We start from the raw sequence: 13,871 nt of genomic DNA, 5'->3' as shown, positions 1-13,871 counted from the left end.
CACAGCACTGTGGGGAAGTCAAGGGCAGCAGAATGTGGGGCAGCTGGTCACAGCACAGCCGCAGTCAAGAGCAGATGGTGGTTAACCAGTGCAGATAGGGATCAGCTCAGGCTAGCCATCAGCTCAGGCTAGCCATCAGCTCAGGCTAGAGATCAGCTCAGGCTAGGAATCAGCTCAGGCTAGGCATCAGCTCAGGCTAGGGATCAGCTCAGGCTAGGCATCAGCTTAGGGTTTTCATTCTTGGTAAAGTCCAGGATTCCCTACTATGGAAAAGGTGCCACCCATAACAGTTGGGATAATTGGCTAGAGAGATGGCTCAGAGGTTAAGACCACTGGCTACTCTTCCAGAGGTCCTGAGTTCAATACCCAGCAACCACATGGTGGCGCACAACCATCTATGATAAGATCTAGTGCCCTCTTCTGCAAGGCAGGCACACATGCAGGCAGAACACTGTGTATATACTAAATAAATAAATCTTTTAAAACAAAACCAAATAAACTCGTCCCTTCCCAGAATGCATCATATTTTAATCATATGCATAGGCAAAAGAAAGTGATAAAAATAGAAAATATCACAGTTTCTTTATCCATTCTTCTACTGATGGACACTTAGGCTGTTTCCATGTTCTGGCTATTATGAATAAGGCTGCTATGAACATGGTTGAGCAAATTTTCTTGTTGTGTGCTGGAGCATCTTCTGGGTATATTCCAAGGAGTGGAATAGCTCAGTCTTGAGGAAGCCCTAGTCCCCCTTTGTGTGTGTGTGTGTGTGTGTGTGTGTGTGTGTGTGTGTGTGTGATTCTTTTTTTTTTTTTTTTTTTCCTACTTATTTTTTTTGGTGGCACTCAGAGGAAGGACAGCAGGTTACCAAGAAGAGACTTGATACCCTATGAGCACATACAGGGGGAGGTAATCCCCCTCAGGAACAGTCATAGGGGAGGGGAATAATGGGAAAATGGGAGGGAGGGAAGAATGGGAGGATACAAGGGATGGGATAACCATTGAGATGTAACAAGAATAAATTAATAAAAAAAATTTTTTTTAAAGTAGAAAATACAAGATTTTTCTTAAAGTTCACTTAGGGGACAGAGTTTGTCTCACTTTGCATGCACCCAAGCAAGTTCGGGCTTGTTTGGCCCCCTACCTTCCATACTTGGATAGAAACTATTCCCAAAAGGGGAGTTTTTGATGGTTTTCAGGGGAAAAGAGATTGATTTATTTGTTTGGAGTGGGATGTACACGCAGGTTGGTGGTGGTAGGGAGTGTCCTATGTTGCCAATGGGTTGCTAAGTGCATTATTATTTTTTGTTTGTTTTGTTGTTGTCCTGAGTTCATTTCTCAGCAACGACATGGCGCCTCACTACCATCTATTATGAGATCTGGTGCCCTCTTCTGCCTGCAGGTATAAATGCAGGCAAAACACTATACATAAATAAATAAATCTTTTTTAAAAAAAAAAAGTACTGTACTATTAAAAAAAAAGATAATTCCCCAAGACTCACCCCAAGGCCAACCTCATTAGACTGCATTCCCACATGCTTCTAGATTCTGTCAAGTTGACAATTAAACATAACCACTGCAGCTGGGCAGGGTGGCACACTGGGACACAGAGGCAGGAGGATCTCTATGAGTTCGAGGCCAGCCTGGTCTACAGAGTGAGTCTGAGACAGCCAAGGCTACACAGAGAAACCATGTCTCAAAAAACAAAACAACAACAATAATATCTAACCATCACAGTAAGAGACTAACAGTAATTGATGGTAAATTAAAATGAATTTAACAGCATATGGTAATAAAAATTAAGATGTTTTTCTTTTCTAATTGAGTTGAAAACTTGTACCTTTTCACAGAAAGAACCCAATCATTTTGGCAGATCCAAACAGCAGCATCACTATTCTGTGCTTTGTGCACTCACTGACAGTTGGCCTTAGAATGACAGAGCAGGTGGTACATACCGAAGGACCTACTGCACAGGGAAAAACTCACATCCTGGATGGGGTGACATGTCATGACACTATGCAGAATGGCACGTAGTTAAAAATGTCTGAGTTTCTGCAGAGTTCTGTTTAATATACTCAGACAGAGGTTGGATGCTGGCAACTGAAAACAGAACGTAAAGTAACAGGTAAGAGGTGTTTCTGCGTTAACACTACCTCTCCTGAGGAGGCGTGAGGAGGCGTGAGGAGGGATGAGCAAACAAAGCACATGGGAGACTCTCTAGGCTCACATCCTGGGAGGGACCCTGGAGGAGACAAATGCAGACTCAGATCCCTGCTCTGCTACCAAGTACCGGCACAGCCCCAGGCACAGCCTTTTCTAAAGTGCCAGGGAGGATTCTCAGGGTAAGTGCAGATGAAGTGCTTTGGCGTGGCGCCGAAGAAAAGCATGTTCCTGGGGCCAAAATTGGGAGACACCTCGGTAGGTAAAACACTTGTTATGCAAGAATGAGGAGCTGAGTTACATTGCCAGCACCCACAGAGAAGCCAGGAGCAGTGTACCTGTGCCTGTCCTCATGGTGCTGGGGAGGAGAGACAGGCAGATCCTGGGCTAGCTGCCCAACCATTCTATCCTAATCAGTGAACTCCTGGTTCACTGAGTGAGACCTTACCTCAAGAACTGAGGTACAGAAACAAGGAAGATACTGATGTTGACCTCTGACCCCCCTCCACTCCCCAAATTGCAGTTCCTTACCATTGCATAATCATTACTGGATCCCACCAAGTGCAGCCTGACACCAGGAAGAGCAACAAAGTCCTACTCATAGCTGAAGGTACTCTCTTGATGCCTATGTGCCAGGTTGGCGCCTGGAATGAGTTTTTACAATGTGTCCTTAGATGCGCAGGAGTGCTGGGGAGGATGCACACCCTGTGTGTTTAGGGCAGCTGCTCCCTAGATGTAGCTACCTGAACAAGTCATAAAATACCAGCCTGAACACCAGGAGCCAATTCCTCAAGAGAGCCACAAACCCATGTTTGCTTTAACAAGCTACCAAACTTTTAATATAGAAAACGTATTCCAAGTGCTTTCCATCGTCCCATAGGAAGCAAGTGTGACTGTGGGCTGGACTCTGCTCTCTGGCCACCGGCCTGTAACCCCAGCGAAGGGGGGTCTGGTTTACAACACACTTCCACAGGTCTGATGTCATTCAACCCACACAGCAGTCCTGGGAGGTGGGCATTTCGAGAACATGTTTGAAAGTTGACAGGTGAGACTGGGAGGATTACAGAACCATCTCCAAGGCCCAGAGCTATGAGGTCACTGGGTGAGGAATGAACCCTGGTTTGTGATTCTGAGAAGGCTTTCAGAGAGACTCCAGCAGTTTTCAGTACACGGGGAGCACCATGTGCAGGTGTCAAAGCACCTCCCTGAATCAACAATCAACACCAACTGCTCCACTGGAAAGTTGGGTTTTTCCTGGGGTCCTCTTACATGACAACCAGGTCAGATGCACGGGGCCCATAGAGCCCTGGGATCAAGCGTCCAGAAAAGGGACCCTGGGAGCCCCTGCAGCTCTGCCACTTGACCCTCCATCCCGCAGCAGGGTGCTGCCTACCCCAAAGAACAACAAAGCCTCCCCCAGAGCAGGTCTGTGGCTGGGCCTCCTGGCTCCCCTCTGAGAACTTGGAATCTGAACAGAGAGAGGACACTGCTGAGTCATTTTTCTTGTTTTCTCAGCTTGATGGAGAAACATAATCCACACAGGGAACAATTACCCATTCAGGACATACAAGTCAATGACTGTTCCTGCATTCAGAGTTGTGTGGCTGTCACAATTGACTGAAGAAATATTTCATCACCCCTAAAGAAATCTGGGACCCAACAAACGCTGAGTCACTTGCATATGCCAAACTCAGCATGACATTTCTCCAGGTCTGCTCCTGGGCGCACCCCCTCCTGAGCCGCAGAGGGCAATGACCTCCAAAGGGCCAGTTGCAGTCTACTGAGAGAGCCAACCCAGGGAGAACTCCAGGAATGTGTGATTAAAAGGGCAACCCTGACACAGCAGTCATATCAATGAAGGGTTTGGGGTTACTGTGTTGATATCTGGCTTGCAGCTTTTGTTTTTCCCCTGCCCTGGCTTCCCCCATGCGGAGAATGCAGGGGAGCACCACCACACCAACTGGCTGCGCCTGCTTTGTGCCCTCTCCTTGTGACAGCAATGTGAAGCCTATGGAGTCCTGGAGCTGCTACTTGTAACCAGTAAAGAAGGTCCCCCCCTAAAAAAAAGAAGGTCCCCAAGGCTTCAGGGGACATGACCACACCAGTGCAGTCATGTGGCTTTTTGTAAAAAATGCTTTTGTGAAAACCTATGGACTCTTTGTGGGGAGAGGTTATCGCTGTGATTTTTAAGGAAAGGAGAACATCAGCAGCCTGAACTCTCTTTCAGAAGCAAGGTGGGGTGCTGCGTGTAAGGCAGTGTGCTGCACGTCTGTAACCACAGTACTTGGGAGGGGGCTTTGCAGTAAAGCAGCATGCTACAATGGGGGACTGCAGTGTGCTGCATGTCTGTAACCACAGCACTTGGGGGGGTTGCAGTAAAGCACTGTACTGCATGGGAGGACAGCAGTGTGCTACATGGGAGGACTGCAGTGTGCTGCGTGTCTGTAACCACAGCACTTGGAAGGGCGTTGCAGTAAAGCACTGTACTGCATGGGAGGACAGCAGTGTGCTGCATGGGAGGACAGCAGTGTGCTGCATGGGAGGACTGCAGTGTGCTGCATGGGAGGACTGCAGTGTGCTGCATGGGAGGACAGCAGTGTGCTGCATGGGAGGACTGCAGTGTGCTGCATGTCTGTAATCACAACACTTGGGGGGTTGCAGTAAAGCATTGTGCTACATGGGAGGACTGCAGTAAGAGAATCTTGAGTTCCTACACAGCAGGATTCTCAGATAAAAGAAAAAAAAGAAATAGCCCAAAAGACTGATCAAAAAATATGGGATGAGACAAATGGGAAGGGAAGGGGAAAAGAAGAAGGAGGAAAGGAGAAAGGAGAGAACAAAAAAGAAAAGAAAAAAGGAATAGTCTTTGCACCTGAACTGTAACAACAGAATACCTGTTCGTGTCTCTTGGCAACAAAGCCCCAGCCCCAGCCATTGCCAAGGCCACTAAGGCCCAGTGGACTGCTCACAACCAGGTGAAAGGTGAGGGCACCCAGATACTTAAGAAAACAGCTGTCATTTTGTTTTCTTCATCTAAACTCATGTCAGGAAGCAGGTGGACTCCAAGTGAACGACCAGGGATGAGTAAGAGCCCGGCTATGGGAAGCCCCCAGGAATTCCTACTGCAGGATCCAGAAGGGCCCAGCTTCTTCTAGCCTGTGAATGACTGCTCATCACTCACAGCCACAAGGAGCCCAGTGTCCACTGTTCATTGTTCTAAAGAATCCGCTATCCAAGGACTTCACTATGTGGCTGTATTCTGTGCCCTCACTCGATCCTCAGCATAACACCGGGAGCTGGCACAAGACCACCCTCATTTTATGGGCAGGACACACACACGGGTAACTACCAAACCGACAGAGGCAAGAGGAGGAAGAGCTGCCTCCCGTTCTCCCCATCATGGTCCAGGGTCACTGAGCCCTTGCCTTAGCAGTGCGGACAGTGCACTGAACGTTGGTGCTCTTATGTTGAGGTCCCCACAATGTGAGGAACTATACTAAGGGTCACAGCATTAGGAAGGTGAGAACCCTGTGTTTCGATGTGGAACCTAAAGGAGGTAATAATTAGGCCCCAGAAGACTAGTTACCCAAAGGGACAAACAGCAACCTCAGTGTTCATGTGACCGTGTCTTAGGTAGAGGGCTGTCTGTGTCCTTAACAGGCCCTTCATCAGAGCCACGCTGGGCCCCTGACCTCAGACTCTCCGCCTCAGACCTGTGAGAATCACACATTTGCTACTGAAGCGATTCAGTTTCAGGAACTCTGTCACAGCAGCCCAGACTGACGACAATGACGACGACAGGGCCAGTTAACAGAGCCTGGCACGCTCAGGCACGCGGAACACTCAGGCAAGGTGAGTCAAGGCACCTGGGGCTGCTGGGAACATACCGGCACAATCAACAAGGTAGAGAAGAAGTTGCACAGGAACTCCAGGAGGAAGGGCTCCGACGGCCGCAACTTCCCGTCGATGCTTATCATCTTCGGAACTTCTGGAACAAGGCTGATGGCGGCTTTGAAAAAAGCATCCGCTGGAAGAGAAGAGTCCAGGATGAGAATTCTGACAAGTCCAGGCTCTTCCTTAGCCTGCCAAGGGTCAGGTACTGTTTAGCCAGTGAGCTCGGCACAACGTGTTTCAAGCCACCATGGATGAGGCGCTGCTGTTAGTACAGCAACCAGAAAAAACTGTTGCTAACCAGCCTTAGAATGAAGAACTAAAATGGAGGGGAGACTTTTATAGACAGTCTAGAGAAGGGACTGAGGAGACAGCTGAAGCTGCAAAGTGCCTGCTGCACATGCACAAGGGCTTGAGTTTGGATGCCCTGTACCCACACCAAAGCTGAGTGCAGCAGGGTGCACCTGTAACTCCAGCACCAGGAAGGAGAAAAGAAGAGGATCCCTAGGGCCTGATGGACAGCTGGTCTAGCCAATCAACGAGCTCCAGGTCCAGTGAAAGACCCATCTCAAAAGAAGGTAAAGAGTGGTGAAGAAACACACTCGCCACCAAACTCTGGCTCTGCTGAGTCTGGTCTGAGCCTCTTCTAGCATAAAGAAGCAACTACTGTGGCACAAACCTGTAACCCTATACTAAAGAGGGTAAGGCAGGAGGATGGGTGCTGTGGAGCAAACCTGAGATCCCATCATTAAGAGGGTAAAGTCTGAAGGAATGAACGCATGCCTACATATACATATGCATACACATATACACCTATGTGCACACACATGCACACGCACACATGCACACACACACACACACACACACACACACACACACACACACAGAGCTCTAGAGAGTTCTAACTATGTTAACGTTTCCAGAAAATTATTTGAAAGATGGAGATATGCAATAATCTGCAAAACAAAAGGACTTCCAAAGATGAGAGATAGGAGGGAGGGTGGGGCAGGAGGCAGTCCTGGGGAAGGTAGAGAGGAGACTTCTCTGTAGATCTGCCAAAGTATTGACTGTGAGAAAAAGCCTCAAGACAAAGCACTGGCCTGAGAAATAAACTCTTCCATGGCTCAGCAACATCAAACGTGTTCACGGACCAAGTCATTTACTTCCAATGACACGCAAGAATGCCACAGCAGGGTGCAGAACCCCAGGTTAAAGCAGGAACCCCAACTGCATGCCTGAGGGGCCGGCTGGACAGCAGATGTTAACTTCCCAAGGAACAAAGGGCCATGGTTAATAAGAAAATTGTGAGCCTGAACTTGAGGGGGTGGCTAACTCATCTTCTTTCTTCAAGGAAGCATGACCCACCATGGAGGGGCTCATTGTAGACCCTGTGAGGTGCGCTGAGCTCTGGAAGCTTCCCTGCCAGGCCGGCTTCCACACCACCTAATCAGAGCTACCAAGCAGTAGCAGCAGCTGCTGCAGCAGCACAGGACACTCCGGGGGGGTCCTGGGAACACAGAGCGAGAGCAAGAGCTGACGTCACAGAGGCGGCCGAGGGACCTATGAGCTAATTAGCACTGCTACACTGGCCAATTCAGTGTCCTGGTCTAGAGTGCAGGGAGCACCTGACCTCAATCATGTGGAGGACAGAGGTAATATGGGGCTAGAAAACCGGAAGGTACTTTTGAGTTCAGCCACTTCATCTTCTAGGTCTCTAAGGGAAACACTACTCTGTTAAAAAAAAAAAAAAATTTAGGCCCTTTCTGCCATTCTGCTAGGGTGGAGTGTCTAAGAAGGTTTTCAGCATATTATTTCTCCCAGCACCCTCAAGTTGAGGCCAGCAAGCACAGGAGGAAACAGCTCAGCTACCTGGGACAAACCAATCCCTCTTCTACTAACGCACCTGGCAGCCACGGCCCTCATCTGTGTGCACTGTGGGCATGCACACCTCTCTCGGAATGATGCACCTAGCAACAGACAGGTGCAGCCTCGAGCATCCACCTGCAGTAAGTTTCTCCTCCCCTTAAGGACATAGGGAGAGACTGTCCAGTCTTACCCTGGTTATGTTAGGTGGCCGAGTAGGAAGGTTGACCTGGCCTGCACTAATTTTAAGCACATAAGCAATAATGCAAACTGTGTCCTCATGGCCCACTTACCGGCCTATGCCTATGCATAACTGGGCATGCGAATGAAGTCAGGTGCATCGTGGGTGGAAAGGGATATATGCAATGGAGAATGGTTATATAACATAAGCTGTCAATCAAAACAGAGAGCCATTCAAACTAAGTTCCTCAGCAGCCAAACTCCTCCTCCTCTTGAACGTCATAACAGGAGGCACCAAGCAGCAACCTGGAGCACTGAGAATCTTCATTTATGTGGCTCCCTGTCAGTCTGACAGTGTATCCGTTCCAATCTGTACTGCCATTTTAAATAGTGTTCTTGCTGCTTTGTAATCTGCATGTACCTTTATTTCATCTTTTCTGCTCATTTTTATTGGTATTTTTGAGAATTTTATACAAAGCATTTTGAGCATATTCATCCCTTCCCCAATTTCTCCCAGATCCATCTCCCCATCCTTACCCACCCAGCTTGTGTCCTCTTTGTTTTCTAACCCATCCATATATGGGTCTTGTATATATGGCCTTCAGTGGAGCGTGCACAACCCACCAGGGGTCTCACCCTCATTTCCTTCCTAAATAAAATGCCAAGAATCTAGAAACACCCGGCTCAGACCCTGAAGGACCTGACATTATTTTACAACACTATGAATGTGCTTAACGTCACAGCAATGTACATTTAAAATATAAAATATAGTGAGATGGCTCAGTGTGAAAACACTGCAAGCCGGATGTCCTGACCTCCATTCCTGAAATCTGCATAGAGGAGGAAGGAGAGGAATACCCAAGGGCTGACATCTGACCTCCACACGTGGACTGTGGCACACACACATACCACAAACACGTACACAATAAAAATACATAAAATAAAATTGAATTTGAGGCTTGTTGCACAGGAAGGAATTTCATGTCTGGTACTATAATCCTGGCCAAAAGCCCACGGTGGGGGAGGTTATGGGCCCTATGGTAGACTCTGTTTTGTTAAATGATTATGCTGCCAAACTACCTTCTAAATATTTATCTTTATGGGTCTAGAGAGATGGCTCAGCAGTTAAGAGCACTGTCTATTCTTCCTGAGGTCCAGAGTTCAAGTCCCAACAGCCACATGGTGGCTCACAACCATCTATGCTGGGATCTGATGCCCTCTTCTGGCCTGCAGGTGTACGTGCAGTCAGAGCACCCATTGACCCCTCTCCTCCTTCCCCCTCCCACCAAAGCTCAGGCAACATCTTGGAAGAGGAGGCAGCACTAACTAGACTCAGTGAGCCACCAATACATAAACGGATAGATAAACAAATACATGAACTTGAGAGGGGGATCATATTGTGGGGGATAAGAGGAGAGCTGGAAGGGATAAATAGGGGCACTAGATATGATTATACTTCACTGTATACATGCATGAAATTATCAAAAATAGAGAAAAATTAAATATACAAGAAAATCTAGTCCAATTATTTAAATTTAAGTTTTAATGTTATGTAGACTTGGCCACAATAGAAAAGACAAAAGAACCAAAAATATCCCTGACAATTCCCCGCTTCCCAGCCCTCCCAGCAGAGGCAGGTACCTAGCCTCCACCATGTATGGCTGTCTCCCGTCAAGGGTCCATGCCTGGTAACACTGTTGCCCTGGAGAACCTTTCTGAAGATCTCGAGCAGCCTGCTTCACAGTGGGAACTAAATTTCTGCTCCAAACAACTTGGAGGATCTTTTCTATTTTTCTATCTGTGTGTTTGTTACCAAGCCACCCAGAGAATGTGTCTGTTATTATAACCCATTACAGTGGCAGCAGCTCTGTGCCTTGGCTCTTCTCCCCCACCCAGCTCTTTGCTAAAGGAGGAGCTCACAGTTATTTAAGGGCTAGGCACACATGGTTTAAAGGCAAATTCTTACGCTGTTTCCAGAGGGCGCACCCCATACAAAAGATGTCTGGGAGACTTCTTCAAGTTAGCTTAGTAAACAGAATTCAGTTAAAAAAATATGTGCAAGTGAAAACAGAGTTTAAATGATCCTGTTAACATCATATTTCCTCTCAAGAAACAAAACAAAACAAGGCAGTGGTGGCACACGCCTTGAATCCCAGAGGCAGGTGGATCGCTGTGAGTTCAAGGCCAACCTGGTCTACAAAGAGAGTCCAGGTCAGCCAAGGTTACACAGAAAACCCTGTCTCAAAACAAAACAAAAACAAAAACTGTAACACTTAAAACTACTAACAGACGGGAGTCTTCACTATGTTGACCAGATTGTATGCAAACTCCTAGGGCACAGCTATCCTCCTGCCTCAGCCTCCAGAGTAGCTGGGAATGCAGGTGTGAGCCACTGCACTCAGCTAATGTTGAAACTATGCAGCACTTTATCTGTAGCTATTAAAAGCCACAAAAGATGTCTTCAAGAGGAAACAGACTGCATGTGTTTTTAAAAAGGAAAAGATGAACGAATAAGAGGAGGCATGGGACTCTCATTCATAAAGAATGCTGTCCTGGGCTGGGGCATGGCTCAGTTCTTGGAGTGTTTACCCTGCCCATAGGAAGCTGTAGGTTCAATCCCCAGCACTGCATGAAAAAGGCATGGTGGCACATGCCTGTAATTCTAGCACCTAGGAGGTGGAAATAGGTGACATCTTGGGCTACAAACCAAGTATGAGGCCAGCTTGGGACACACAAGACCCTGGATCCTTGCCACCAACTCCCCCACTTCCTCCTCGGCTACATGGCCATGTGGTGAGTTCAAGGCGTGCCTGTGACACATGAGAACCTGTCCCCAAAAACAATTATCCTGGGCCCCTGCTGTCATAAGAGAGGCCATCCCAGTTCTTGGGTTAGGGAAGACGAGCCCTAAGCCCAGGGCATCACTCTCTACAGCGACTGAGCAGGATCTTGGTCTGCACTACAGCACTCATGTGCCCCAGAGGTCCTCTCTGTCTCACGACTTGAGAAGGTTTCACATGGTGCTCCACAGCCTCTCCTAGCTTCAGTATGTAACGAAGGGCATTCCTGGAGCATGTCTGCTCAGGGGTTCACTTCCTGTTTTGTAGCCATCCCCTAAATCTGTCTATGTAAACAACAGGATTCCATGTTCTAAGATAGTGGCTTTCAACCTTCCTAATGCTGCATCTCTTTAATATGGTTCTTCATGTTGTGGGGACTCCCAATCATAAAATAATCTCAGCAGAGGTAGGCAGAGCTCTGTGAGTTCAAGGCTATCATGGTCTACAGAGTGAATCCTAGTACAGCCAAGGCTACACAGAGAAGAAGCCCTGTCTTGAAAAAAAAATTGCTGCTACTTCCTAACTATAATTTTGCAACTGTTATGTATTGTAATGTAAACATCTGATATGTAGGATATCTGATCTGCAATCCTCCCCAAAAGAGGTTGAAACCTACAGATTAAGAACCATTGTTCTAGGCCGGATGCTGGTGGCGCACGCCTTTAATCCCAGCACTTGGGGCAGAGGCAGGCGGATCACTGTGAGTTCAAGGCCAGCCTGGTCTACAAAGTGAGTCCAGGACAGCCAAGATTACACAGAGAAACACTGTCTCAGAAGAAGAAAAAAAAGAACCATTGTTCTAGGAGACGGGACAAGTGTCCACACGCTTCAGGGTTTTGGAGGAATGGAGTAAGGAGATACAGTGAATATTACTGGAATCTCTTTTTTTTTTTTTTAAGAAAGATTTTTTAATGTATTTATTTTTATTTTATGTGCACTGGTTGGTGCTCTGCCTGTATGTATGTCTATGTGAGGTGTCAGATTCCCTGAAACTGGAGTTAGAGACAGCTGTGAACTCCTAGGTGGGTGCTGGGAATTGAACTGGGGGGTCCTTTGGAAGAACAGCCAGTGCTCTTAACTGCTGAGCCATCTCTCTAGCCCCTTTGTTTTGTTCTGGGTTTTGTTTTTTCAAGACAGAGTTTCTCTGTGTAGCCTTGGCTGTCCTAGAACACAATCTATAGCCAAGGCTGGCTTTCAACTCACAGAGATCCGCCTATCTCTGTCACCCTAAATGCTGGGGTTAAAGGCCTGAGCCACCACCACTTGGCCTTATTACTGAAATCTTTTCCGTCTTTTTGGCGGCACTGGCAGGCAAGGCATAGCTGTGACCACTGAGTTACAGATTTACTGGAGCCTAACTAGGTCCTATTGCTAGAACTCTTCCAGGTGAGCACTATCCAGACTTAAAGCCACAAGCTGCTGATGCTTTCACCAGGATGCGGGTGCACCCCCTGCACAGCCTCCAGACATGACGACATAGATTCAGACTTGACTGTGATGGGAGCATGTTCACTGCCCTTGCTGTTGCCAGTGAGGCCCGTGACTCAGTGCATGAGTCATGAGAGATGAGAGCCGACCTTTAGCTGCTGTTTGCTCTAACTTAAAGCATTAGGCCAGGGCTACAGAGAGACTTTACCACTGTCAGCCTCACAAACTCTGAGTTCAAACTCAGGCAACTCACTCCCAGACCTTCAAGCCATCAGATGTCCTCCTGGCTAAGCCCAGTGCAGAGACCAAGGAATGAAGGCATCACAGCGTGGTAAGATGGGACAGACCAAAAGGTTGAAGATCCCTACTCTGGAAAGTACTACATCAAAGTAGGGCTAGGACTACAAGAATAATTCACCCTCCCAAGGTCCACAGCCACTGCAAAACATCCCGAGTCTCCAGTATTTTCCATCTCCATCTGGGCTCAGGCACAACGACAGCATCAATATAATGGAAGCTAGTGAACAGAACCCAGAGTCAGCACAGTCAGCACAGTGCCTGATGCATACACATGAGGGCCTAAGGTGGATGCCCAGCAGCCATAGGAAAAGCCTGATGTGGCCATAGTCACTTGTAACCCTGGTGCTGGAGAGGCAAGGACAGGAGGATCCCTGCTGCTTGCTGCAGCCAATGAGTTAGTGAGACCTTGCCTCAAAAAATTAAGGTGATAGCTCTGGAGGAACAAAACCTGATATTGACATGGGACTCCACACGCAGGTGTACACAAAGGTGTACATACACACACACACACACACACACACACACACTCATATACAGGAGCATGTGCACATATGCAGATACACTCACACAGGTGTACACCAGATCCTGAAATTTTGATATGTTGCAGCCAAGACATAAAGATGACTTTGGCAAGGCCACACAGCACAGAGGCCAGCTGGCCATGGAGGTTTAATACTGTATTGCCAACCTGTGCTTCTGTGGCAGGAGTTTGAGGATACAAGGGCCACTATTTCAATGATGCCAAAACCAAGCAAGCTTTACCGAAGTACAAACGCCTGGGGACAATTAAGTGGCATATTCATTATGGCTTAATTGTTGCCAATGACAGCTTTATACAACCACATGGATTCGGCAACACGCCCTTTCCGTTCACACTGGACATCAGTATTTAATGTGATGGAATAATTTCCAATTTCATCAGCACCAACCAAAGTTCCAGGGTGTCTATCTGCGCTCTCTCTCTCTCTCTCTCTCTCTCTCTCTCTCTCTCTCTCTCTCTCTCTCTCTCTCTCTCTCTCTCTCTCTCTCATATCTCAGTGTCTAAGGCTCTGCACTGAGCCAGGCTTGCTCAGCTCACAAGTTACACCATTATTTGTGGGATCAGGGCAGAGGCAGCGGCTTTCCACCCTTCCTGCAAGCTGTCCAGGAGGCCTTTGCATAGCAAGTCTACTTTTCCCTAAGCACTAGGGATTAAATCGTCCCTTTTTC

The 13,871-nt window shown here is 47.6% G+C and overlaps 1 protein-coding gene across 1 annotated transcript in view; it reads right to left on the bottom strand.

Annotated features, from left to right (window-relative positions):
* The window catches only part of Vps35l (VPS35 endosomal protein sorting factor like), a 105,740-nt gene that overhangs the window by 16,995 nt on the left and 74,874 nt on the right, over positions 1-13,871 (bottom strand). The window contains exon 27 of the mRNA XM_051149295.1: positions 6,048-6,187. Coding sequence (XP_051005252.1) covers positions 6,048-6,187 — 140 coding nt within the window. The remainder of the gene's footprint in view (positions 1-6,047; positions 6,188-13,871) is intronic.

This window comes from Acomys russatus, chromosome 7 (genome assembly GCF_903995435.1).
Source record: "Acomys russatus chromosome 7, mAcoRus1.1, whole genome shotgun sequence".
NCBI classification, from domain to species: Eukaryota; Metazoa; Chordata; class Mammalia; order Rodentia; family Muridae; genus Acomys; species Acomys russatus.
Note: the sequence above shows the minus strand (reverse complement) of the source record. Positions and strands in the feature narration are given on the sequence as shown.